At 38.5% G+C, this 27,100-nt stretch overlaps 1 protein-coding gene across 10 annotated transcripts in view; it reads right to left on the bottom strand.

Annotated features, from left to right (window-relative positions):
• CACNA2D3 (calcium voltage-gated channel auxiliary subunit alpha2delta 3) overlaps positions 1–27,100 on the bottom strand; it is a 414,102-nt gene that overhangs the window by 122,026 nt on the left and 264,976 nt on the right. For all 10 annotated transcript variants that reach the window (XR_009487851.1, XR_009487850.1, XM_059856396.1 and 7 more), the window contains 2 exons: positions 17,262–17,340; positions 12,845–12,978 (listed from right to left, as the gene is read on the bottom strand). Coding sequence is in view for 8 of the 10 variants with exons in the window: in XM_059856396.1 (XP_059712379.1) it covers positions 12,845–12,978; positions 17,262–17,340 (213 nt within the window). In the remaining 2 variants the exon portion in view is untranslated. The remainder of the gene's footprint in view (positions 1–12,844; positions 12,979–17,261; positions 17,341–27,100) is intronic.

The following is a 27,100-nucleotide window of genomic DNA, read 5'->3' as shown; positions in this document are numbered from 1 at the left end:
ACAGTGACAAAAGGCTTTTATAACTTAGCTTTAAAGTTGGAATTAAGCACAATTCATACCAGACAGTTTTACCTCGTGGATCTTGCATTTAATAAAGAAGAATCTTTTGCTGACATCTATATACAAATGGCATCATTTCAAGCTCCCAGCATTTTGGACTATGATCACAAAACATGCAATGAAGAAACAGACAGGAGGTTACTTATGTCAAGAGTTTCCTGTAGAAGCAAACATTTTCTTATTTGCAAGGGACACTATTTACAGGTATGAAGACAAAAGTGACCCATTATCATGTTCACACATAATTTTGTGTCCCACATAATTCAGAGTTAAGAATAAAAAAAATCTGCATTCTGTAAAAAAACTGCCCTGATATCAGAGGTGTGACAGGACTTATTTACAATATTTAATTCAAGATGATTTTGTTTTCCTTTATCTTCATTTAAGCTTCTTATTGTGGCAGGTTTTTTTTTTGTTGTTGTTTTTTTTTTTTAACTTTATGATGAAATCAATGAGCTTGTAATTGAAAAAAACAATTGGCTTTAGCAAATACCAGGGCAAAACAAGGCACCTGCAGAACTACTGTGAAATGTTTAGTACACAACACAAGGGGAAAAGTAGAAAAATAACTGATTGATTTCAGATGTCTGAAAATCAGCATACATGACCAGAAAAATCAGGCCTAGGGAAAACCCCATCATCAGTAAAGGAAGATCTCATCAATAAGACTGTGTATACAATTAATCTACCTGCTTTAGCTAACTAAAGGACTAAATTGATCTTGTAAGAAATGAATCTGTGCTGCAAAAGATTCTAGGAACATCAAAGCAAAGGAAAATGGAGCTGTGTTTGAAGGAGGGGAGGTTGTAATTAATGGAACTTAGTCTTTCTCTTACTTGCTTCAAGACAAGTCCTTCCAAAAATGATTTGAAATTAACTTTTTGATTCTAGAAGTTTGATGCCAAGACTGGAACCAGTACAAGGCTCTAAGTGCTGGAACCAATTATCTTTTAGAATGAAAACATTGGACATTTTTTAGAGGGAACTATCTGCTTAGCTGCTTAACAAATACATTCAGAATAATGACTGTATTTTACTGGGTATTTTTTCTCCCCCATTAATGGCTTCTGAAGGAGCAGAAGTTTTGAACAGATTATGTGTTTAGCTGGCACAAAACACCTTGAGGGCAATGTCAGTAAGCAGTGGCCCAGAACTGCTCTGTGTGGAGCAGGAGGCTGCAGGGCAGAACAAGATGGAACCACACACTCATGAGATCATTGGAGCTGATAAACAACAGGAGATGCTTTCAAAGGAAGAAGGGCTGCACAAAACTATTAGGATCATTTCATTTGCTGAGAAGAAGAAATCCACAGATATTAGAACAGTTCAAGGGCACCAGAAACCAGCAGGAAATGCAGCCTGTGTGCAACAATTAAATGAGACACTTCAAACCTTGCAAAAAGCTTCATTCCCTTTCAAATTATCTTTTCTCTCATTTGTCAATTTGCCTCTGAAAGGGCAAAATATTGATAAGGCCATAGCAAGTCACATCTGAAAATGATCAGATGAAGCATAAAGAAAAACAAAACAAAACAAACAAAAAGAAAAGTGCAAAAAACAGTGCAAAAAAACACTACATGAAGCCCAGGCAATGAGGTCAGGCAGATGTTGAAAAGTGCTGTTCTGCTTTGTCAGGAAAGAGGGATACTCCCAGAAACCAGGAACAAATCTCCACAAAAAATTTGTCTGGGTTTTGTATGAAAATTTGAGAACCAAATGCCCAATGTGTATTTTGGAAATAAGTTAACATTATGCTAAAATACTGTGCTCTAACAGCAAGGTGGTTTCCAGATTAGGAACGTGTGGTTTCAGATTCACATGCCCAAGCAAAGCAACTGATTTTATTAGCTAGCAGAGATGTACAAGATCAGAAGGCAGGTTTAAGTCTCAAACTGCTGAAATCATTGTTTTTCAAGCATAATGATTGTGATAAACACAAACTCCAACGTTTGTGCTTATTGTGCATATATGACTGAGTTGTATGAGAAAGCTCCTGATTATACAGAAAGAGCTATAAATAACTAAAGACTTCCATATCTGCAGAACAATAGACAAAAGAGAAGATTATTTCCTTTTATTCTCTATTCTCCTTTTTTGCACTGAATTCTGCTGCTGCAGCAAAGCTCAAATAGTACCAATAATTTAATAAGCCTGTCTTATTGCAGGTTTTTACTCCAGCAGTGCAGATAAATTACATTTCATCATCACTGCCCTGTTCCTTCCAGAAATCAAGGAATGATAACTGTGAGATCAAAGGATGGGATTTAGTGCATTATACTGAATTCATTGCTTTGCTACATTATCATTTACCCTTAAAAATGTGTTATGTGAAAACTAAGGACAAGAACATGCCTGAAAGAGATAATATATCTGACAAAATACCTACAATTTCCTTATAATTAACTCAATTTCACTCAGAGTAGAGGCAGTAAAACAAAAGATGGGCAGTTATCAGTTGTAAATGTCTTTAAGAAATTTCCACTCAGGATAGACCTGTTCTCCTAAATGCTGGATTCACCATAGCATGTAGGGATATAGAATCAAATTCTTACTCTAGTTAGTGTCTTGCCAGCTTTTGATCTTATTTCTGTGTCACAACAAAACTCAAAAATTCCTTGTGAAATAAGGTGGAAATGCAAAGCATCCCCTTAGTCAAAGGCACTGTAAGACATTGACAGATCCCAGCTGGAAATGATCCCAAGCTGCTCTATCTCTAGTGTGCAGGTGTCTGCAAATGGGACCAATACCCTTTTGGCATGAATATTCCCTTTAATCAAACTCAACAGCAGAGCAATTCTTTGTCATTTGTACACAGCAACTGGTGGGAGAGCATCCAGCAGGTGAAACCTACTGACATTTGTAATTCTATGGATTTTTATTCCAATACATCCAATCAGTTTTCATCTCAGAAGCCAGTGTCAATTATTTATCAGCAGTTCTGGCTAACCAGGGAGGACCCAGCTGACTGCAAGTTACAGAACATTACACCTCTCTAGAGCAAGGGTCAGTGAGGGAAAGCCTTTGACACTGCTTCCCACAGCATTCTCCTGGAGGAGCAGGTTGCTCATGGCTTGGACAGGTGCACATTTGCTGGGTAAAAAACTGGCTGGATGGCTGTGCTCAGGGGTGGTGGGGAGTGGAGTTACATCCAGTTGGCAGCTGGTCACCAGTGCTGTTCCCCTGGGATCAGTGCTAGGGCCAGTCTTGTTTAATGTCTTTATCAATGCTCTGGGTGAGGGCATGGAGAGCACCCTCAGTACATTTGCAGATGACTCCAAGTTAGGTGGGAGTGTTGATCTGCTGGAGGGTAGCAGGGCTCTGCAGAGGGATCTGGACAGGCTGGATCCATGGGCCAAGGCCAGTAGTGTGAGGTTCAACAAGGTAAAGATGGACCCTGCCTTTGGGTCACAACAACCCCACACAGCACTCCAGGCTTGGGGAGAGGCTGACTGGAAAGCTGCCTGGTGTGAAAGGACATTGGGTTGTAGGTCAAAAGCAGCTGAACATGAGCCCAGGTGGCCAAGAAGGCCAGCAGCAGCCTGGCTGTATCAGCAATAGTGTGGCCAGCAGGACCAGGGCAGTGATTGTCCCCCTGCACTGGGCACTGTTGAGGCCACAGCTCCAATTCTGGGTTCAGTTTGGGCCCCTCACTGCACAAAGACATTGAGGGGCTGGAGTGTGTCCAGAGAAGGGCAAGGGGGCTGGGGAAGGGGCTGGAGCACAAACCTCCGTGGGACTGGCTGGGATGTTTAGCCTGGAGAAAAGGAGGCTCAGGGGGGAGCTTATGGATCTACAGCACCTGAAAGGAGATTGTAGCCAGGTGGGGGTCATCTCTTCTCCCAGGTGTAACGAGTGACAGGACAAGGGGAAGCAGCTTCAAGTTGCACCAGGGGAGGTTTAGATTGGATATTAGGAAACATCTCTTCCCAATAGAATTCCATGAAATCAAGTTTAACCAAACAGAAGCAAGAACTCCATGATTCTTGAGATCTAGAGACTTGTGTGGGAAATCTGTAGAAGTGGGCACTACTGCTTGAAAGACCAATCATCAATTACTGCATTGACCTACCCTGTCTTACTATGTCCTTTCATTCTCTGCCCTTTCTAAGCAACTGGTCGTTCTTACTTATTACTTTAAATATAAATTATATGAGGAAGGAATCATTATTTAGTTCTGTAATCATCCATCATCTACTGTGGTAGGACTTTGGTGATTTATTAAAATTGGCAGATCATGATAATAATATCAGCAGTGGTCAGTAGCAAAATTGGAGTTGAAGTCAGTGATACGAAAAAGGAGAAAATCCACATTAAAACTATCAGTAAAACCCAAAACCAAGAGTGACCTTAGAAAAACAGTTAAAGACAATATGGATAGTCACAGGATTCTGCAGGAAAAGAAGTGGAAAGAGAAGATAATTACATTGTACAATAACAAGCTTATATGGGTATTGGGAAACAGTTATTCTTTGAAAACAAAACATGATCAAGGAGGATAATTTCTTCAACTGTAATTTAGTTTAAACATCAGAACATGTAGCAAATGCAGTGTGGAAGGTTAGACAGGGGTCAAAGCACTTAAACATGGTAAAACTTACTCGTTTTCATTGGAAGTATTATTTAAAATAAAAAACGAAGTAAAACAACCCTTTATCTATCAAATACTGAAAATATTTCAAAAAGAGATTAGACTACTTTGTTTAAAGCAATATTTCTGTAGGAACAAATCTGATTCAAAATTAGATATTTAATCTCTCTTTCATCCAGTGATAAAAGATGAACAGAGACCAAGGTCAAACTGAAGTTACCTCATCATATAAATAATAAAATACAGAAAAGAGAATCTTTTGGCAATTTATAGCTAAAAGCCAAGATGTAACACTCCTGTGATTTCCCTTCAATTGTTTAACCTAATGCTTGTCTTATTTGCACCACACTGGGAGCAGAGCTGCTTAAGACCCAGCTTTGCTGTGGCATTGCAGCTGCTTCCTGATGTCGCAGGAAGATAAAAATAAATTCTCCATAAAAGCCTCCAAGTGCAAAGAACTGTAAAATGCATTTAAAGACATCAACTGCATATCTCAAAGTTTGAAGAGAACAAATTGCATTCTGCATTTCTCATGTAAATGTACCGTATGAAAAATAATTATAATAGTAATCCGATTCAATGGAAATAAAGTAGTGTAATATTTATAGTGTGTGCCAGAGTTATAATGACTGTGGGGCGAGAAGTGAAGTGTCTCAGCATGTTCCACATGTTTTTAACACTGTTTCTAAAGGCTCTGGAGGCTATTAAATTTAATGAACCCATCTGCTATGAAATAGAGGTCCAAACATAATCAGTTTTCTCAGTGCCATGTAATACAGATGGCATTCCATGTTCCACATCCCCAGCAGGAAATTTTATGTTCCTCTTTAAGTGTAGGACTTTTAGTTTTGGTTTTGATGTTTTAAACATCTTTTTGATGTATCACTTATAGCATTTTACAGTGTAAATACCATGTAGAGCAACACACATGAAAAGTGTTAATTCATTAAACTAAGTATTGCTATTTCCTTACAACAGTTTTTCTGTGACTTTGACAACTAGCAATTAGCTCTCTGTAGTAATATTCTTTGCTTAATGCAATCATTGGAAATTGCCCTAATACTCTAAGTTCCAGCATTAGCAGTGGAGGAAAATAAACATATAATTTATCAAAAGAAGGAGTTTCCTTCCAAAAGCTGAAAGATACAGATTCTTGTGTCCATAATGTGTGCATAGGTGCTCCCTGTGATGAAACCTTATTTGGATGTACTGTTTCCATGGAATAATCATTCTTATTTTAAGCATCCCTATCCCCAGTAGGTCCTTATGGGCTTTATTTTCCTGTGCATGCCCCAGTTTTGATTTCAGGGCTCTCAATTTGTGTGTTTTGTTGGGACACACTACACCCAGACTCTTGTCTTGGTGTGTGAATGTGGGACCTAAGCACAAATATAAATGGCTGAGGACATTCCCTGCACTGATGAGCACCCTACTGCTGAGCAGGAGTAAATCAGACACTCATTTTCTAACATTAAAGAACAACATCCACTCTTGCTTTGAGCTGCATCTGAAAGACCAGTGGAGTGCATGAATTCTATTCAGTTTAGAGGTTCATTCATTGACTATCTCCAAAACTCATTATGGTTTTTGACAGTTGACATAGATCTTGCTGAATTTGGAACAGTTCATGTGTTTCATGATAATTCATTTATTCTAGATCCAGCAGTAAAACAAACAGATTAGAGCTGTTTGGGAGAAAATGAGAGTACTTAATTATAGCAACTGAAAATTTTCGGCCACGGAACTCATAAAAGCCTTGGCTCAAATGCTTTCTTTTTTATGAGACTGTCAGTGAAGATTTCCAAAAACAGTGCACCAACCACCAGCAAACAGGGATATTGCACCTCCCCATCAATGTGTGCACAAGCTGTTTCTACAGGTTTCTAGGTGTGTGCACAAGCAGCTGCGTGGATCAGCGCTGTCAGTGGCCCAAGCACTGTCCCAGACCCCTGAGGTCCCAGTGCAGACACATCAGACTGTCACTGCTGCAGCTCTCAACTGCAGCTGTGGTCCCATGGAAAAAATAAATTTTTTCCAGGAAAATTAATCCAAACTGAAGTGCTGAATCAAAGGCATTTTCTGGGCTACATTCTACTTTTCTCCCATATCAGAACCTTCAAAAGACCACTGAGATCTGATCAAAAGATCACTGAGATCCAACTGAGATCTGCAGGAGACAATGCAGAACTTGAAGAACCTTATTTTATGAACAGTCCTACCTGGTGGAAGGTCTGATATCCATGCAGGGGATTTTTCCTCCCTAAACCAATTCACTCAAATGTCAAAGCGAGAAAAGGAAATTCCCACGAGAACCTCAGAAGCACTTGGAGGTGATGACATTCTCTGATAAAGACTTGTAAATTCTTAGAGATTAAGAGATGCTGGCCACAAAGGGAAGGTTAGAGCATGTAACCAAATCCAAAGTGGGATTGGAAAAATAGCAACACATTTCTAGCTCTTAGTGTATTAAGAAAAAAAAAAAATTACTGTGTGCAAATTTTCTTATCTCAGCTGCTGATTAATGACACTTGCTGACATTCAGTTCTGCAGTGATTACCAATATTTACTTACTTTAGATGTGCCTGAACATTCTGAACACACTGATGCATTTTAATGCCTACCAGTACTGCAATCTAGAAGTTACTTTTTTGAAATTGAGGCCTGGGGAACCTTTACTGTTATAGAAATGCTAAATACACCCACTTCCTACAATAGCACAATTAACTTGTGCCACCAAAAGTATTTGAAGATAGCTCTGGGAATAGAAGCTGGCAGAAATGGGATACTGTTTTATTTTTGTTACTTCATGAAAGCTCTTCTGTGCACTGAACACAAAGAAAACTGTGAGAATGGAAGAAGCACTAAACAGCATTTTAATACCTCACCAGAAAGTTCTGCATAGAAAAATATGCCTTGAGTAACAGCTTTCAGTCTGGGGGACATACTTGTACAACTCTGTCCATATATATAGTCACATATATATACACACATACACAAATATATATATATATATTTATAGTGCATCTCTGAAACTGTTTCATAATTCTCCTCTGTCAGAAGAGCTGTATCCTAGAATTTAAATTTTCATGCACAAAACATCTGGATTCAGATGTGACAGTTGAGAGGCATGAGCATCCCATAATTGCTGCTGCATTTCTGCAAAGAACTTGGATCAGAGTACAAAGTATGCCTGCATAATACTTGATTTTTTTTAAAGGAGGACTGTGAATAAATTCATCATCTTCATCTTTTTAAAGGAGGAAGGTGAATTTATTTTACCATCTACATAATAATGTAACTGTAACACCCATCATAAGCATTTTAGAAATGGCTATTAAAGGCTTTACTTCAGTGGAGCTGTCTCCATTTACTGCCCCATAAGGAGAAATAAGGTTCTTGGTTGCCTTCCTAGGACAGCATCAGTCTCTTGATCAGGAAATACTGTCAAATATTACCTCTTTCATAAAAATAAAGAAATGGGGAACATATAGTTATATTTACAAATACACATATATAAATAGCAACTGGAGAATTGAGCTAAAAACCATAACAGAATAGGGGATAATGCAAATGAAGACTCAGCACATAGTACTGAAGGAAATTACCCAGAGCAAGTTACAGAAGGACACAGAAGGAAATTACAAAGAGCAAAAGCACTCACCCTTCATATTATGAGGATCCATGACCTGTAATGACTCAGAACATTGCTGCTTTAAATGATCTCTTAAATTCTGGAGCATCAGACAGTCATCTCAAAATATTCAGTGAAACAATAATTTGCTCTTTTTAAGCAAAGAACTCCTGTGATTGGAAACTGAACAGAGAGTGTAGCAATGTTTGCCTCAATCTGCTCCCAGCTGGAGATCCACAGCCTGAAGATGAACTCAAGGGTACATTAGATCCAGAGGATATATTCAGGTACACTTATGAGGAACAAATTCCACCAGGAAGAGTTAACAAAGGTCCAAGTAGGTCCCTTGCTGATGAACCTCTGTGTATGGCTGCACTTGAATGTTTTGATGCCCAGCCTGTATTGATTTTCCTTCCAAAATACTCACTTTTATTGACTCACTATACATGACTTAAAAGTCACTGACTACCTTAAAACTGTTGCCTCCCTGAAAAACTGTGATAGTTTTAGAATTCCTTTCTGCTGACATTTGAAAGCTATCATTCAGAAATCTCCTTTTTTTTTAAAGCATTGATTAAGTTATTTTATTTTCTGAACCATTACACGCTTGTGGGTCTGAGCAATGCTGAAGGACTGATATCAGATCCAACTGTGACCCACTTTTGAGCAGAAAAGTTGTGTTGAGACTTTTCTGTAGGAGTGGTGTCCAGACCTCACTGTCCCATGTATCCCATCTGCAGCCTTTAGAACAACCTGTACAGCATCTCTGGGCTGTACAGCTCAACAGGGACAGGCAGCAAGACAATTGCTTCTCCTATTAAACTCCACAATTAAGAATCTTCCAGCTGACCCCTCACTCTTGACATCCCAAAGACCCTTTCTTAGACAATTCCATAGATGCAGCAAAGCTCACCCACTTGTGCTGTGTGTCAAACTGCTGAGTAGAGAAGTACAAATGGAAAAGAGAACAAGTCTAAGGAGAGGGCTGGAATTTGGAATCAGAGGACTCTGAATCAGAAGACAGGAGGCTGGCTGGTACCTATCACATACTTGCACTCCAACAGCATTGGCAGCACTTCAGCTACTGGGCTGTCACAAGATTAGCAATCCCAACTATTCTGAAGCTGACTTTAGAATTAGCCCAAGATAATCCTTTAAAGGCTGCTTCCCAGGTGAGTACCAAAACCAAGTACAACCAGTTCAGCTCCTCACAGATCTAAATTCAAATTTTTTCAGAAATCTGTTGTTTCTCCAAGAGCCAGTAACACTTGTTAAAATTGTATCATTCCTATGTCAAAAGTCTTGGTTTAGAAAAAAAATGAGGCTTTACACAGTGATAATCCTATTTCCAACATGAAATCTTGGGTTTAAATGAAATAAACACAACTAATTTTGTGATGAAAGGTAACTAAAAATGCCTGTAGAAGCTCTCTTAGAACCTCTCAGAAAGACAGGAAACACTGGGAGAGAAAAAAGTCCAGGGACAGGAAAAAGGGAAGCATGGAGTCACCAGAGAGGCCTTGCCTCAGTTCCTTCCCATCAACCAGCAATCCTGACAGTGCCAAAGGACACGGCCCTGACCCACATGAAGGGTGTTCCATGTCATGCTTTCTGCAGATGACACCTTGCCAGAGATTTGCACTACTATGAAGTTTGTATTTTTCTAATAGTATGTGAAGCTCCTCAGGAATGCCAAAGCCATGTCGAAGAGGCAGCTGTATGAACATTTTGCAGACATCCTCTTACAGGAAAGGTGAACAGACACAGGAATTAGATGTTTTGTTTTAGTAGCAAAACTCTTCTGGGAATATTCCTAAATGCTATCAAACTTTAAATGAACTAACTTCTGGCTTTCACAGATGCCTTTGTCCTGCACAAATACTGGATGAGAACAGTCTGGGGTGACAGGGAAAGTATTTTCTATCCTAAGATTATTACTGTCCAGCTTCTTTCTGCCTGGATCCCTGAATGTTCCAGCCTAATGCTGCTTGCTCAGAAACAGCACAGCTGGCCAATTAACTCTGCTGTTTGGGGGAAGTGTGCTCCATGCTGTGAGGGCACAGTGACACTGAGTGCAAGCATGTAAATGTAGCCCTGGGAATCTAACCCTGGCTGTTCACACACTGCTGGCCCATAAGAACATTTAGGCTGTCTGGAAATACACTAATATTTTTAACTGGGGAAAGGCCCAAGCAGCAGCCACACAAACTGTCTGTGAAAATCAAAAAGTTATGGGATGGAGAGGATTATTTCAGCAGCACTTCCAAAGTCAAAGCACTAGAGATGGCCAGGGAATCTGTCTCTGAAAATAGCACTCAGGCAGTTTTAGCTGGGGCAGAAGCAATCCTGGGTTGGTAAAAGGTTCTCTTCATTTCTGTTTTCAAGTTTTGTATTGCACATTTTGTATTATATACCCTAATTCATCCTGTTCTTTTGCCTGGTTTTTTGTTTTGTTTTGTTTTTTGGAGGTTTTGGGGTTTTTTTGTGGGGAGAAAGTTGGAGGAAGGAGGAAAAAGGTAGTTTGCAAGTAAGCAGATAATGGCATTTTATTTTGCAACCTTTTCTTATAAAATGCAACCCATTAGGGTCCTGAATGGAGCTTTCATACACTTAAAACATTTGTGTGCATGTATGTACATGAGTGCAGGGCTGTATATTTATATATGTGTATGTGTGAGTGTGCTCACAGGGACATTGATCAGTTTAGTCAAGAGAGGAGGAAAACAGGAGGAGATAAAGAGAAGAACCTGGAAGTATTTTGACTGCATCAAAAGACATTTTGTTGAGATTTAAGCAGTTCTATTATTCAAGATTGTAACAGCTCCATTGTCTTTGATTTTCTGGTTTTCTCAAGATTCCTTCTCTACACTCCCTCTAGTGTTCTTAAATTCCCTTGCTTTTACTCAGCTCTGCTGTATTCACTTAGCAATTCACACAACATTAAGTTGTTAATTTCCCTTAGCTTTTCCATAACCTACAGGAGAATCCCTGAAAGTTAGACTAATTATTATGAATATTTTTCTCCCTGCAAAGATCGAGGAAATACAGATTTACAGGCAAGAGCAAAGTGTCAAATTAACTCTGAGAGAGCAATTTGCAATTTGTTGGTGAGTAGAGGGGATGACTTGGTATTGAGAAAGGAGGAAGATTTTGCTTACAATAATTTTAGTGAATGTTTCATGGGCAAAAAAAAAAAAGAGAGTTGCACCAGGACACCACTTACCTGAGTGTCTTCCTGCTACTCTCTCTAGCAAACACACAAACTCCCTTCAACATTCACACACTGATTTCTTCAAGTGTTTAAATAAATAAAGTGAATGAGAAGAAGACTCTCCTGGTCATCTCCCCATTTCGTGGGATGCCCTGAAGGCACAGTAATAAAACATTTTCTGTTCATCTCATCTTATGGTTCAATAAAAGAAAGAGAGCAAAGGGGAGACTGGATTAATACATTATTTTTAAATAGGAAACAGAGATAAGCTCATTCCTTCTAAGGCTATTAACTTTTTGTTTCTCTTTTATAGCTGCAGTTTAAGTACTTATTTTTCATTACCCATGGTCACAAATGAAGACTATAAAAGACCTAAACAATTGTGAAATGAAATAAAAGCTCTATTCCCAGGGGGGTTTTATATAGATTTAAGACTGAGCCATCTAGAAGCAACACAGACTTGAAACAAACAAAACCCACCAAATATCAGAGTGAAGATGGTGAGATTCTCCCACCTTACCCATCAAGTGAAAATTTAAAACAGGAAGAAAGAAACATCTGTGTCATGAGTAATTTGTGATCCATTATACTGAATATTTGGCATCTCCTGTACTAAATGGCAGACTTTTGTACAGACTCTTGTTCTATGGATAATATACTAACCCAAATATTTTAATTGGAATAAAGGAAATATAGTTAGCAAAAGAAAATAGATAAAACTCTATTTCAGACTAATCCATGAGCATGAACAACCTTTACCTGCAAATCTGATGATTTACCACACATGCTGCAGAAGTACCACAAGAGCTCAGTCACTGCATAATAGAAAGTTGTGCTTTAACTCTAGTATTTCACAGGGAGGTCAAGTTCAAATTGGATAATTATGATGATTATTTTAACATATCACCCATTCAATACACTTCAAAAGGCAGAACCTTCTCAAAATTCTCAAGACATCACAGTTGAATGTTGACTCTCCTTTCCACACTAAAACTATTGATTCTTGTCAGTCTGTGTCTTTATACCCACATACTCATTGACATGTTCTAAAACATATAGAAAAAATGTTTACTCAATAGAATCAATATCTGTTCCATGCTCATTTTTCATTAATAAAAGAAATGTAGGTTTGGACATCATAAACTTCAAAATTATTCTGCAACTTATATTTTTTCAGCATTTTCTATGTAATTACAATGTAGAAATGTCAGCTAAAGCTCAGTAATATTGAATTATTTGCTTGTAGCATAAAGATATCAAGTCCCAATTCTTACACTGCACATCCCAGCAACAGAGAGCAGACTCATAATGAGTGTTTCTAGCACAAGATTTTTGGTTTCTGATGCAGACTTACAGTGCTGTCAATGTATGCTTCAGTCCACACGACATCATGTTCCTGGTCAATGACCTTGGGTCGGCTGAGAACATGGAGATATTCCATAACATTCTCCTGCACGTCAGCCAGGGTAGAGATCTGAGTAAAGAACCCTGTGAAAACACACAATTCCATGTTAGAGAGAGCAAATAAAAGAAGTTTTCAAGAAGTATGATGTGGTTTATGTCTGCCAGGTTTTTTGCTTATTTCCAAAGAGAAGATACAAAAGAGCAATGTTTCATCACAAGCAGCCTCGAAGAGTAATAAATGGTGAAAACAGAGTCAGTGAAACCTTTGGGCAGCCCTCAAGGCCAGGGTTTCCAACACTGCTATGAACCACTGCACTGTCTGTACTTTTATTTCAAGACCACATTTTTGTTTAATGGTTTGGGCTTTTTTCTTTTAATGCTGTCAGCTTTAAAATTTAGAACCAGTATTACCTTTGCCCAACAATATCTCACCCACTTCTTCCTGTTTCAAGAAACATGATGGAGCAGAGCTACAGTAACAGAATGGTCATTGCATGTGCTCTGAAACCTTCATCCCTACACAGTGTGACTGAAATTAAAAAAGCAACATGTCATTCACAAATAGGGCAGGTCACAGAAAATGTAGGCTGCAACTAGAATAGTGTGCTTGGGTGATCACAGCCTTGTTAATGCTTCATAGCATCTCTTCCAACCTGACAGCATTGAGAACAGCAGAGCCTCAGCTGTTTGAGCTGTCACCACTCCCTTTTCAGTGCTTAGATGTCAAGTATCCTTACACATCACAACCTTGGCATCTGGAGCCCACATCATGCAATAGTGATGAAGGACTGACAAATTTCAAGGCTAAAATTTCATCAGGCCTTATTTAAATGCATCACTTGCCTTCATTTACTCTCTGTTAATGAGAAAAGACCAACATGAAAGAGGCCTCACTACAATTTTGATCATTTGACAAGAACAGAGCTTCTGTGGAGCTGCTATATTAAGCTTGATTAAGCTCAGTAGAAAACATGGCAGCTGCAAAGAACTTCTGAGCTGTTTTTTGTAGATGGGGGCAATTTTGGCAGGCCAGCAAAGATGGTCTGTCTGAATCTAGAACTTTCTGAATCAATACACCAGCCCATAATTCAAATGCTACAAAATGGATGTTCCTGCATTAATTTTATCTGTGTGTGAATTAAGGCACAGTGAAAAGAACAGACTTTTGAGTAGGGATCTATAAAATGAAACAAGCTGCAGCAGTATCCTAATGGATATCTTCAACTTAATAATAAAAAGGAGAAGGGATGCATTGTTTTTTTTTTTTTAAACTAATTTGATTATAGTATGATCTCAAATATTCCTAGTATGGCATTTTTACTCATATATACTATTCATACTGTTAAAATATTCAATATTCTGTTTAGGGAATTTTATTTATTTGGTCCTTTTAATTTGGTGAAAATGTCAATACATAATCAAGAGAAAGACTTTGCTCTGAGCTCCCTGTGCACAGCTGCTGAGGCCACGCCAGGAACAGCAGCAAATCCATGCTCCAGTTTTGCATTCCAACACCTGCTCCTCAGTTCCCTGGTGTGTGAATTATGCCACCTCAGAGCCCCCTCACAGTCAGCACTACCTTTTTTTTTTTCCTCCCCAGCAGGAAAAAAACTCGTGAAGGAAATGGGTAAGATTTGGTAATGACAAGCATGAGAGATGTATAATAATGTGGTAAAAGACAGACACTTATGCTCTGCATGTGGGCTGCCTTTCCCCATTACACAGTCCCTGCATGTTTTTCTCTAAAATGTCCACCATTAGAGTGATAACTTTTCAGAATGCCTCCAGCTGATTTTTACATGGAGCACAGTACTTCTCGTTTCCTGGGCACTGTGCAAAAGAGAAGCAATGCTCTTGCAACTAATACAATAGCAGGATTTAAAAATCCTCTGGGTAAGGACTAAGGAGTGAATTCCCTGTTTTGTGCAGCTGTAAAAGTCCCAAGGAGGTTCCCCCTTTCTCCCCAGGAGCCCCTGGAGCAGGTGAAGAGGCTCAGTGACTGGCTGCCTGCCACCCCAGAGCCCCCGTGCACGCAGGGCTGGGGTCATGCTAATAATGGGAATGGATGAGAGGGGGGCTTCCTGCACAGAGCTCTCCTCTGCTGATACAATGGTCTGTCAACTGCTCCAGCTGGGGCACAACCTGCCTCGGGGCTCATCTGTCCTCTGCCTGGGCTGGAGCCACCATCAGCTCCCTGACACGTGCAGCACTTTTCTCTAGGTTGCTCTCTCAGCCTCTGCTCCTTTGCACTGATGAATCCAGCCCTTTGTCCATTTTATAATATGCTGAGCACAGCGATGACCCGGGACAAAATGTTTAAAAAACCAAATAAGTAAAAGAGAGGTTGTCAAATTGCTACTGCAATAGTGAATTTTACTGAAAAAAAAAAAAAAAGAAATTAATCCCAGCTGTTTGGTTAGCAAGTAATGCACTAACTCTCAGCTTTATCTCTGCAGCTTTCTGCTGGAAGTGATGCTGAGGGAAAGGCAGTGCCTTTCATTTCTAAGTTCTAGATGTTACTGCTAACATCTGGCACATGCACACTCAGCACTAGGAAATTTCCACCTTTGTTCACTTCACAATCTTAGGAAATCCTGTTTTCCTTAATATGCACTTGCTTATGATACAGAAGAGTAAATCACTGCAAATTCCACAAACCGCTCTAGAGGGATTTGGGGGATCTTGAATGTTTTAATGTATTTAGAATGGTGTGGGGTTTTGCTTCATTAAGCAAGCTCCCTCTAGATACGCCCTACTTAAACAGAAAAATGTAACAGAAAAACATGCTTGGGGTTTTTCAAGGTTTCACAATCAGAATTTAGAAGCTGAAGAAGTTTTGCAAGGTGGTGTGAATTTCCCCTGTGACCCATTTTGAGGGAAAGGGCTGCTGAGCACAGTCCAGTCAGCTGGAAACCCTGCAAACAGCCTTCATCTATGCTGTGCTTCCAAGGGGAAAATCACTGCAAGGAAAATTAATTTTAGGGTCATTCACCCTCAGTGACAACAACACATTTTGGCCCACCCACACATGGAGTAAACTGCAGTCCTGCTATTCAGCCAGTCTTTTGACCAGCTTTACTACACCCCTCATCTGCTGTGCTGTAATCCCTCATTTCACTGAAATAAAATGGACAAGTGGAAACTGCCAGGAAAAATCTAAACCTGAACTCTCTGACCATGACATGCTGTTTCCAATTGTGATTTTCAAAGCCAAAAAAAAAAAAAAATTAATTAATGATTAGAGGTAGAAGATTTTTTACATTACAAGCTATCAGAGAGCAGGTATTGTAACTATTAAACTGAGAGGGAAATAAATTTATAGGCGTAACAGTCATTAAGCTGTTTAGTTGATTCATATGAGTAAGACTCTGACTCAAAGCAACATGGCTCTGAAAAGAACAAAGTGGGCCTGAAGAATGACAAAGGTGACCACTTTTCCCCTGTGGGAATGAGGAAGACGTGGACCAGATGATCTGCTAAGGCTGCCTCCATTGCCTGGTCCTAATTTCTGAGTTGCTGTACTTAGATCTTTATGAATTTGCAGAGCTGGGCTAAAAAGTTAAAAGATTTTGTTGATTAAATTGTCTTCAAAAAAGATGCTTCAAAGGATTCTTATACTATTATTTAAACTAAATTATGGTGTAATATTAGCTGATTAAGACAAGACTTCAAACTGAGTAATTTCCATCAGCTGGACATAACAGTAGTTAAAGAAATAATGACTAAATGGATAGCACCTGATGCAATTCATCATAATGTAATGTGGCACAATGGAAAAAAAGAACATTTTTTTCCAAGAGGGAAGAAAAAGGAAAACCTGAAGATTAATTGGGTTTTAGGGCTGTTTTTTTCCTGAATCATTCCTTCTTATACTAGTCAATCCTTTTACTGCAGCATCTCAGCATTTTAAATGTTTTAATGCTCTTTTCCTTAAAGGATATAAACCAGTTTCTTTCAATTACACTGTCAGTTCCTCAAGGGACAGGATGTCTGATGCTTTACATACCATGCCTAACTCAGCAGGATTGTACCCACTGTTCTTAGAAACCAAACTCACTCTGAGTAATAACAGATAGAAGAGAACAAATGCTTTGAAATTAGTTTGTTCTCTGAACAAAAATTTAAGACCACATAGTTCAAAAGCTTCATCCCTATTTTAAAGAAGAAAAATTCAAATTGGGAGGTTTTGCTCTTTAAATTGTATGTGACAAGATAATTAAGTATTTTTGTTTTCTGGGAAAAAGAACACAAGCCATCCTCTGTGATTAGTTGCCAGTGACACCAAATCTGTAGAAGGGTCAGATGTGCAGGAGGGCTCAGCTCAGGGGTTCTGAAAACAAGGATTTCACAGAAGAAGGTTAACCAACCTTTGTTGGCACAGGCCATCCACTTCAGGTTATCAGCAAATGCAGCCTCTCTTCCAATCAGATAGGTAAAAATACGGACCTGAAAGTAAAATGCAAAAGATAAATCAATTGCTGCTGCATTTAAAACACCTCCAGTGGAACTTCAGGTACAGATGTATAATTCACAGGACTAACCCCTTCTAAGAAAGCATTACTGGTTAAGCAGTACAGTAGCTTAAAATATATATTTCTGCCAGTAAAGTCTTCCTGAAAAAAATGTGGCTTTTGTTCTGTGTAATAGAATGGTTGATCTTTTTGAATGTGTTTAATATCTGACCTTTAACTACAGTTATGCTTAATGTGTAATTAAGAATAAACTAAAATCATTGGAGTACAAAATGGTATGTTTCAGATAAATCTGTTCTGCACTTATGAATTCAGAAAATTTTTATTATGTAGGGGAAGAGGCATTTAACTAGCAAATACTTCTGTAGATAAAGAATCTGCAACACCAGGCAAGATAATTCCCCTCAGTTTTCAAGGTTCACATGACACAATATCATGTCAACACAGAGACAGGTACTCAGAGGTAGCACTTTAATATCATTTCATTCATTTTGGAATTAATAAAAACTTCTAATTTTTCCCATTAGCATTTTCCCTCATTCACAAATGATAATATTTGTAGAATAAACTGACTTTATACCAAGTTCCCATAGGTTTTTTTCCCCACTCTGAAAGTCTCCCTCTTTACTATCAGTTGGGACACTATTTTCTCACTGCCCTTTTATCCATTTTCTTAATGGCCACATCCTGTTTCTAGGCATACACAGTGCTTTGTGTTATCATCATGCCTAGAGACCAGATTCCAATCACAAAACTCTCCCCAGCCTCTCAAACATAAAGTATGCACAGAACTGAATTGTGATTTATATGGTTTAAAGTCTATACACTGATGGTGTAGTGTTGCAAGTTTGAGTCCAACAGTCTGCATGATCCAACTCTAAGACCCTAAAGAACACAACATTAAACAAAAGAATGGTGCTTTTATACTTTGTTGATTACTGTGAAAGCATTAATAAAGAAATTCTTTGTTCTGCAAAGACACATGAAAGTGTACAGTGAGATTTATAGTCTCAAAATACAGCATAAATCACTGTCATGTTTTATCTTCCTGCAAATGATGCTTGAAAATAGCCCATGATGAGACTGAATACTCGGAGAGATTTATACTTAATGATTTGCTTTAATCTATAGAGAATCAAACTAGACTGTGTTCCTAATAAAAGGAGACCAGCCTTATCTAAACAGATGAGCAGTAAGCATGATAACAGGCACAGGCAGCAAAGTAGCCTACAAAAAATAAAATTTCAATAAACTGGTAACCTGGATCACCATGAGGAATGGGCTGTCTCTAGGATACTGTTGCAAGGATTAAAATGATTTTTTGATGAGCATATTTTCTATATCTAGTTTACTTAGTTTTGCTAGAAAATATTTTAAGCATGATAAAAATCTGCTAATTGTAATTACTTGAAAAAATAGAGGAATCTATAAAACAGAGAGCTAGAAGGTAAGTGATCCAAATTTATGAAGTGCTGTTTCCTTCCCCATCCCAAGGTATTGTGTGCTTTCCTCTACACACTTTCCATGGTACATGTTATACAAGGGATGTTTACTATGGACAGCATGAAGAAAAAAAGTCTTTTATACAAGTCACACTATAATTTTAAAATACCCCTTTCTATACTGTTTATGAATTAATAGAATGGCTATTATTCATGGTAGTATTGTAAGAAAACAGCCACGACAGGATCACAGGAAGGTATTTCAGTTAAAATTAAAGCTACTGATACTTTAAAGTCTCCTTCTACATTGGCCTTAAAGACAAATGAATAGGTATTGCAAATATTGTTTAACACTTCATTCAGAATAGTGAGAAAAATCCTCAAGATCAAGATTGACAGAAAACAATTCTGATTATTCTTCTACTCCTAAATTTGCATTTCATCAGGTCATTGAACCCACCAGCATAAACTTAATTCCCTGTGAGCGTACAGGGAAAAGCAGTAACTATACACTGCAGAAGTATCCCAGAATCCCAGAATTAACTAGGTTGGAAAAGACCTTTGAGATCATGGAGTCCAACCTATGACCCACCACCTTGTGAATCAGACCATGGTAATAATTTATTAATTATTACAACTGATAACTTGCATGGATAATTCTACATTCTAAATCCCATTTTTCAAAACAAGTTTGGTTCTACACACCTTTTAAACTAGTTTTAGTCTTCTGGATAGGGATTCTATGTGATAATTCTGGATGTATAACACCAATAAAAAGGAAAAAAGTTACTGTGGCCACAGATTTTGGGGTTTTTTTACTGCAGATACATAAAAATATAACTAAGTCAGTGTTACAGAAATACTACAATGATTTGGGAAGACAAATTCAAGCTAATTCAACTGCTCTCCATGGATGAGACCTGTGCAGTGATGGGCTATTTATGGTGCCAAACAGGACATTGTAATTACACAGCATTGTAATAACCACTGAAATTGTCACTGTACATTGATTAGACATTAGGGACCATATTTAATGTCCATCCATATTTTCAGATCCCAGGTAAGATATATGTTGGTAGATAAAGCTGTTAATTGTGACTACTGAATTTTCTTCTTGTACATGTGAGGGAACTGAATGGTAAGTGTGTCATATCAGTCCTGCTCTGCAAAATGATTGCAGGAAATGCTTATTTTACTCAAACAACCCACATATAGCACTAATATTGTTTAGTCTGGAGATAAATATGTATAATATTACAGTAAGTATGTATACTGAGGCATGTGATTAAAATCTCTGTAATTAATAATAGATTAGGAAGCATAAGGCTTGTCTGTTCCATTCTGTTATTTTTATTGGACCTTAGAGAAAATAAAAAAATGTAAACTAGTAGCTTTAATAGATATGGGCACTATGCAGGTACACACTGATGCACCTATGTTGGTAATTCATGGTACAGCAGAATGTTAGGACACTAAAACTTCCTTTGAATCCATATGGAGAGCATGTTCAGTCAAGGGAGACTGAGTAAATTCAGAGTTGTTATGGGCACATCCCAGAAGATCCAGTAACAACATTTACAGAGTCTACATATGCTCTGGCTAACTGAGAATAAGACAAATGAGAAAAACACCTTTGAATATCCAAGAGCTGTGACTGAATCAAGAGACCACTTCCATCAGAGAAGGAATCAGCCTCAGAGGGTGTAAGTACCTCTCTGGCAAAAAACATTATAGAAAGAGAACCCTTCAGTCCTGGATAATTTTGAAAGCTTTACAAGATACTTGAAACAGATGCCTGAATCAAAATATTTTCTGTGTCTGACCTGCAAGGTATTATATCAACTATTATTAAGGCTTATCATGAGCTATTAGGTTTGGAGAAAAAAATATTCTCAGGCAGATGCACTAGTCTTGAATTTCTATATCCTATCTACAAAACTGAAAATTGTAGCTGTCAGATTCACTGAACACAAAGCAAAGCTTACTCCAAGGGCAAAAACTTTAACCTTTAACCTTTTCAATTACACTTGCTGTTTCTGCACAGTAGGTGCTGCAGACTGCTGTTTTTAAGCCAATGTTCACAGAACATGGAGTGAGAGCTGAAAGAAACTGAAAGGACAATGGAACTAGAAACTTTATTAGAGCTTGTGACTTTCTCACTTCATAATTTTCTGAAGCAAATGCTGAATGGCAAAGAATACCATTTGAGATTGATGTATTTTAATTATATTTAGAACAGCAGCTGTGGAAACCTCCCACAAGTTACCTTCTTATTATGTCTTATTCCTGACCTGGAAAGGTCACTCACTGGAAAGAGACTCCATTCAGTTCCTCTTCTCACCAAAAGACTGCTGCAAAAGCTCAAATGGTTCCAAACTGTGGAATCCAATTCATATTATGCAACCAACTAATTCCCACAGTGCATTTTCTGATGGTCACCATTTGGGCACTCTGGTCCACACCAGTAAGCCCATACTAAACTAGTGAGAAGCACAACATGCCAGCAGTTGTCACAAGCTACATTGGCAACTATTTCCATCTACACAGCAGAACTAACCAATGTTAAAGCATCAAACCTCCAATTTCAACAGTTCAGACAAAGCTGAACGTAAATCTTGCACTGAGTAAAACACCTGAATCAAAAGCAGATACATAACTGCATACATTGCTGGTATTTTTATCTGGCTCTCTCTGGTTTTCCAGTCTCTGGTTTTTCATTCTTGCTGCCTTACCTAGGCACAGATCATGGTTTGGACAACATAAGGGGTTGCTCTCTACTCTTTACTCCAGCCCCTCAAATTTGGAAGAAAAAGAGAGTATTGTTAGCAAATTTCTTGCTTTTACAGCCAGGGAATATTCTGAAGTTTGAACCTTTAAACTCCAGATAGAAAGTTTCTCTAAAATCTCAGAGATGCATACACTCAACCATTAGTGAGGAAAGCTAAGAATGATGACTTCAATGACAGCTATTTCAGTGCTAAGCACTCCATCTGAAATACCCACTGAACACTTCCATCCATTATGTGTGGGCTAATCTGCAGTCCCTGAACTGTCCTCACCTCTGAAATTCCATTAAACCTGCAGTGCAGGGAAGAGAATAGGGACCTTCTCCCATCTCTGTTAAGCAAGGCAAGTCAATCTGCAAGATTCTACACAATGAAACTGTGAATTCATATCTTTGTGCCAAACAGCTGCTAAAACAGTATTCCCAGAAACCTTAAATACTGTGTGGGAGGGGAAATGGGACTTCTGCTTGAAGCTGACAGTGCAGACCTCTGTTTGCAGCTGCAAACTATTTCATGGACACCTTCAGCAAAACAGCCTTTCCTTTCTGGCTCAGCAAGAAATAAAAATAATCCTGTGGCAAGAGCTATGGAATTTAAGTGGGATATAGGGACAAAATTCAAGTTCCCATAGTGATAATCTGTGGTGGTCCAGGAACACCTCAGCTATTCTCTGCATAGAGGAGTAAATGGACTGACTGGGAACAATGGGCCAATGTGAGAGCAAGTGATTGTCTGAACTCCTAAGCAGCCTCACAAAAAAGAATTGATTTAACTGTTCCAGGGCTCTCAAGGTGAGAGCTCTCAAGATAGCTTTTCATAGGCACCTCATGCTTCCCACCCAACATTACTCTGGGCTTGCCAACACTTCCAGATTAATTTTCAATACCACTCTTCTCCACATAATCTCATCCTCCTAGTCCCCTCCCCCCAGAATCCTTTTGTACACCTCACCTCAGAAGACACCAGGGGGAGAAGGGGGGATTCTGTTGGTCCCTGTGTTAAGGAGATGGCACAACCCCACATTTTCCTGTGAGGAACAGTCTGGATGCAGCCATAAAGAATTTTGAGAGTCTTACTAGATTCACTCATCATAATCAGCAAGATCCACAACAAAAAAAAAAAAAATCTGAACAGGCCCCAGGTCTTTGCCCAAGAAACCTTTCCAAATCTGAAAAGGGAAAACTGTTGAACTTGTAAAATGTGTCAATGTGAGATGTATTATAGGTACCAACTTTAACTGATACACCCACAATCAATCCAAAAATAAACACAAATTCCAAGTGCATTCAGTGCATCTGGTTTTTGCAAAAGGCATAACATACAGGGCCATGAACAGGGATGGGAAAAGAGAAATAGAAATACCAAGTGACTCTTGAACATTCAATTTATCCCTAAACATTTTCACAGCTTTTTTAAACTTCAGTTCACTTTTTATTATGAAGTAGTAGAAAAACCAAAAACAAACAACTATTTGCATTGAGAAGTTAACAGGAAATTCCATGAAGACAATGATCTAGATGTGCACACAAAATTCTACTGAGCAGAGGTGCAAAGCCAGCTGTGATGCAATGCAAGGCAGCACTACCTCAATATCTCCTGTCCTGTTGGAGACCTTTGCCCTGTGAGGTGCTGAAAGCCTCAACTTGCAGTGCACTCAGAGCAAGGAAGCCATGAAATTGAAGACATTACCTCATGAAATTGAATCCTGAAATGTTAAGTTACTCAGTAAAAGGTTCTTCATTGTTAATTTTCCTCCTGCTGTATTCAAAATACCTCTTCTGGGAAAGTTTACATTTATACATTTCCTCATGTTTTTTTCTTCCTGCAATTGCACACTGTACCCAGAAAATTTTATAATAATGTTTTGCATTACAGTCATATTAAAACTCCATACATTGTACTCTAAAATCTGATGGGGCAGGTAGCAGAAACAAACCCCAAATAATTGAAACATCTATGTCCCTGGAAAACAAGATTTTGTAAGCAAAGACTGCAAGAAAACCACACATCAAGAAGCTGTGCCCTGCTTACCCAAACATCCACATCCCCAACAGCTCTTAGCACAGACCTACCTCAGAAATTCCTGCAGGAGAAAAGGAAAAGGTGCTGCAAATAATCCCCTGGGGTCAGGGGACAGCAGCACTGTGCCACACTCACCGGTGAGGAGCATTTCTGGAACTGCTCTCTGGTCTAGGGCTGCTGGGAATTCCTTTTGGAAAACTCCAACAAGCCACATGTTTTACATGAGACATCAATGAGGAGATTTCTTCTAGCCCTGAACATGTGCTGACATACTTTGCTGATTTACAGAAAATTCTAATGAAACTGAGGATTTACAAAGAATAATTTCCCACTGTGACAATTCACCCAACACATGAGAAGCATTGCCAGCAGGGAGAGATGGGATTGTGCTGCTTTACACTGTGCAAGGACATAGGAGCTGATGAGAAAGTGACCAGCTCAAGGCTTATTAGCACAGGGCTTATTGTTTCCCTAAAAGAGTTTAATGATTCACATAGCTGTGGGGGAAAAAAAAAAAAAAAAAAAAAAAAAAAAAAAAAAAAAAAACCCAAAACAAGACAGGATTTCAGGATTTTTACATGGGACACAAGTTTTAGCCATTTTACACATCCTTGATTATTGGTCACACTGCACTGAATAAAATCAATTCCTTCACAGGTGGCACAAACAGCACAGCAGGAGCTTAGCAATAAATAATATGTAAAGATGTGGCAGAGCAAATAGGTAAATGCTATCAAATAACCATTTAGGAGATGGTATTTAAAAGCAAAACAAAAACCTTTGACAAAAAAGGTCTGATAAGCACCAATCCATTCCAGCTCTTTCCTGCTTAGTGTGCAGCAATGTAAATGATGGCAAACAGGCAACCAATAATGTGTGGTCCAACAATGTGTAGCTTGAATGTACTAAATTCCTCTTACTAGTTTAAAAAGTCAATTCAGCAAACAATTCTCGCAGATTTTGATAATATAAAATTTTTTGGCTAAGACCATGTCTAAGAATTTACATTCTAAAGACTACTCTTCAAAAAAACCCAAAACCCTGAGATTACCCCAAACCAGCTTGTTGCCTTTAATGTAATGTCTATTTTCAGCATGAGCTATAACTGTAACAAATTACTTTGAGCCCCATGGGGTTGTGTTATAAATATTTCAGCTATATAGAGAGTGTGAATAAAAATCTTTAAACAGCCCCTGCAAATATGGTGTAAGTAGTACAAATTATTACTGAAGAATGATTTTAGAAATATTTTTCTAAGTTTTAAAATATTTTATTTATTCTGCTTTTTATATCATTCAACTGGTACATCCAACCATGGCACAATGACTTCAATTACATGGGGTATAGGAGGGAGAGGAAAATTTTAACTCACTTTTTCTAAACTTTCAAATGTTACCTGACATCAGTTTTCTATAACAACGTTACTATTTCAAAGTAAATTGAAATAGATTTATTGGAGCTAGGAACCAATTCTATGCTGTCATCTGAAAAGCAAAGGAAATTTTCAATTCCATTCTTGATTTGCAAGATTCCAGGTCAGTCACTACAAACCATTAACAAGTCAAGCCTAAATGAACCACCCAAGCATAATTCAACTATGCCTAATATTGACATTCTTCAAAATCCTGGAGGATTTGCTGAAATGTAGAACACACATTTTCTTCCTTACATGCAAAATAGCAGCCTAAACAAATTAATTTGTCTGGATGGAGAGAAGGGGAAGGGATTAGAGCAGAAGCCATGACATAACCAACTTTCTTGGACCTAACTGGAGCTCCTGTGGAAAAAGGAGGCTCACCCAATTCCAGCTACTTCTCTACTCAACTTCCTTGTATATCAGCTAATTTTTTTGCAGGAATCCATGAGAAAAGATGAAAATCAGACAAAATTCTAAGTAACCAAATACTGCCAAGGTCTCCCCTTCTGCAATTACACAGTTCCAGGATGTAACACAGAACAATGGTAACTCATTTACAGTGTACTTGACTGTGCATGGTGCAGACACAGATTAGAGGATGACATAATGGATAAAGCACTGCCCTTTCACCCTCGGGATTTTGTCCAGCCTGCAGTCCTATCAGATAATGGGTTTGGCAATCTCCACTAGTCTCTTTTGGACACTAATCCCCACTACAGAGTCTCTACAATTCATCATATAATTTAATACACCTGGCAACTTTACCACCAGTTCATTCTTTTGTTACATAATGGCCCAAAGTGAAGTCAAGGGTGGTTAATGCTCTGACAACCAGCTATTATCTCCCATAACAGCTGATGTTGAGGGGATTATTGCAGTCATAAACCATTTTATAAAAATTGGCAACTGGGAAAGCAGTGTAAGAAAATAAGGTGATATTTAGAAGTTTTATCACTGATTTTCTACCAGTCTGTAATGGAGTTTCTAGCATCCAAAAAATGCTGGAGAGGAAACTTGAGATTAAAGCTAGAGATCGTGAGCCAAGAATCTGAGGCCTCAACAAGCTGACAGTCAGAAAGGTTTGACTGTTTTGAGGTTACAGACACCTCTTGTCTTTTTTAATTTTTTTTTCCTCTGTTAAAGATACAGTATATTTCTTCTTTGTTTTGTCTCAATTACTCAGTCACCATTTCATCAGGATTCTTCCCTTTTCAGTTTGAAGTATTTCAGCACTTTTGGTACTCCAGTTTTAGACCCACAGCTTTGTTCACAAATGAACAAGGGATTTCACTGCTACCCAGAGCAGTCACTGAGGATATAAGTGACCCATGAGACAAGGCAAGGGGGAGCTGCACTCAGTTTATTGCAAAAGAAGTCAGCTCACTGGAACTGTGGGAAATCTTAGCAAGATGAGCAGTTGAGGATCAAGTCTGAACTAAAATGACATTAGCACACAAGCAAACAGGCAATAGTACCAAAGTACTCACTGTCAAGGGAATTAGCACACACAACTCCCCCTGGAAATAAGTATGGGTCCTGCAATGTGGTAAAAAGGCATGACAAATATTTCATCAGATAAAAGTGAACAGAACATAATTTTTGTTTGTTAGACATCAGACTGTAGAAGGATAATTATAAAAGGTGTAGGGTGCTTCTGGGCTCCCTGGTACATCACAGCTACATCTGTGCAATGTCATTTTGTATCATGCAGGTGTGTAGCAATGGTTGGGTGCTCTGTATTTAATCAATAAAACTGCTTTGTAGAATAAATTTCACACCAAAAAAAAAAAAAATCATTAAAATAAATCCAGAGAAACTCAATCCATATCCACTCCTGCTCTAACAAGGAGGCATTACTAAAATGCCCAGTTTAATAAAATATGATCCATTTGCAGAAATTTTACAGAATTGTTTTGAAGTGAGGTTCTGTATTTCATGGCTCAGGATATCTGTCTCATTTCATGCAGGCTTGAATTGAGCAAGGTTTCCTTCACTACAAGGAGCCATAAATCCCCCTGGCCTGTGCTTTGAACCAACCATTTCAGGTAAAAGTCAATGTGGGGCTGA

The sequence above is a fragment of the Haemorhous mexicanus genome, chromosome 11 (assembly GCF_027477595.1).
Source record: "Haemorhous mexicanus isolate bHaeMex1 chromosome 11, bHaeMex1.pri, whole genome shotgun sequence".
Classification (NCBI taxonomy): Eukaryota; Metazoa; Chordata; class Aves; order Passeriformes; family Fringillidae; genus Haemorhous; species Haemorhous mexicanus.
The sequence above is the reverse complement of the archived record's forward strand: the minus strand, read 5'-3'. Positions and strand labels throughout refer to the sequence as shown.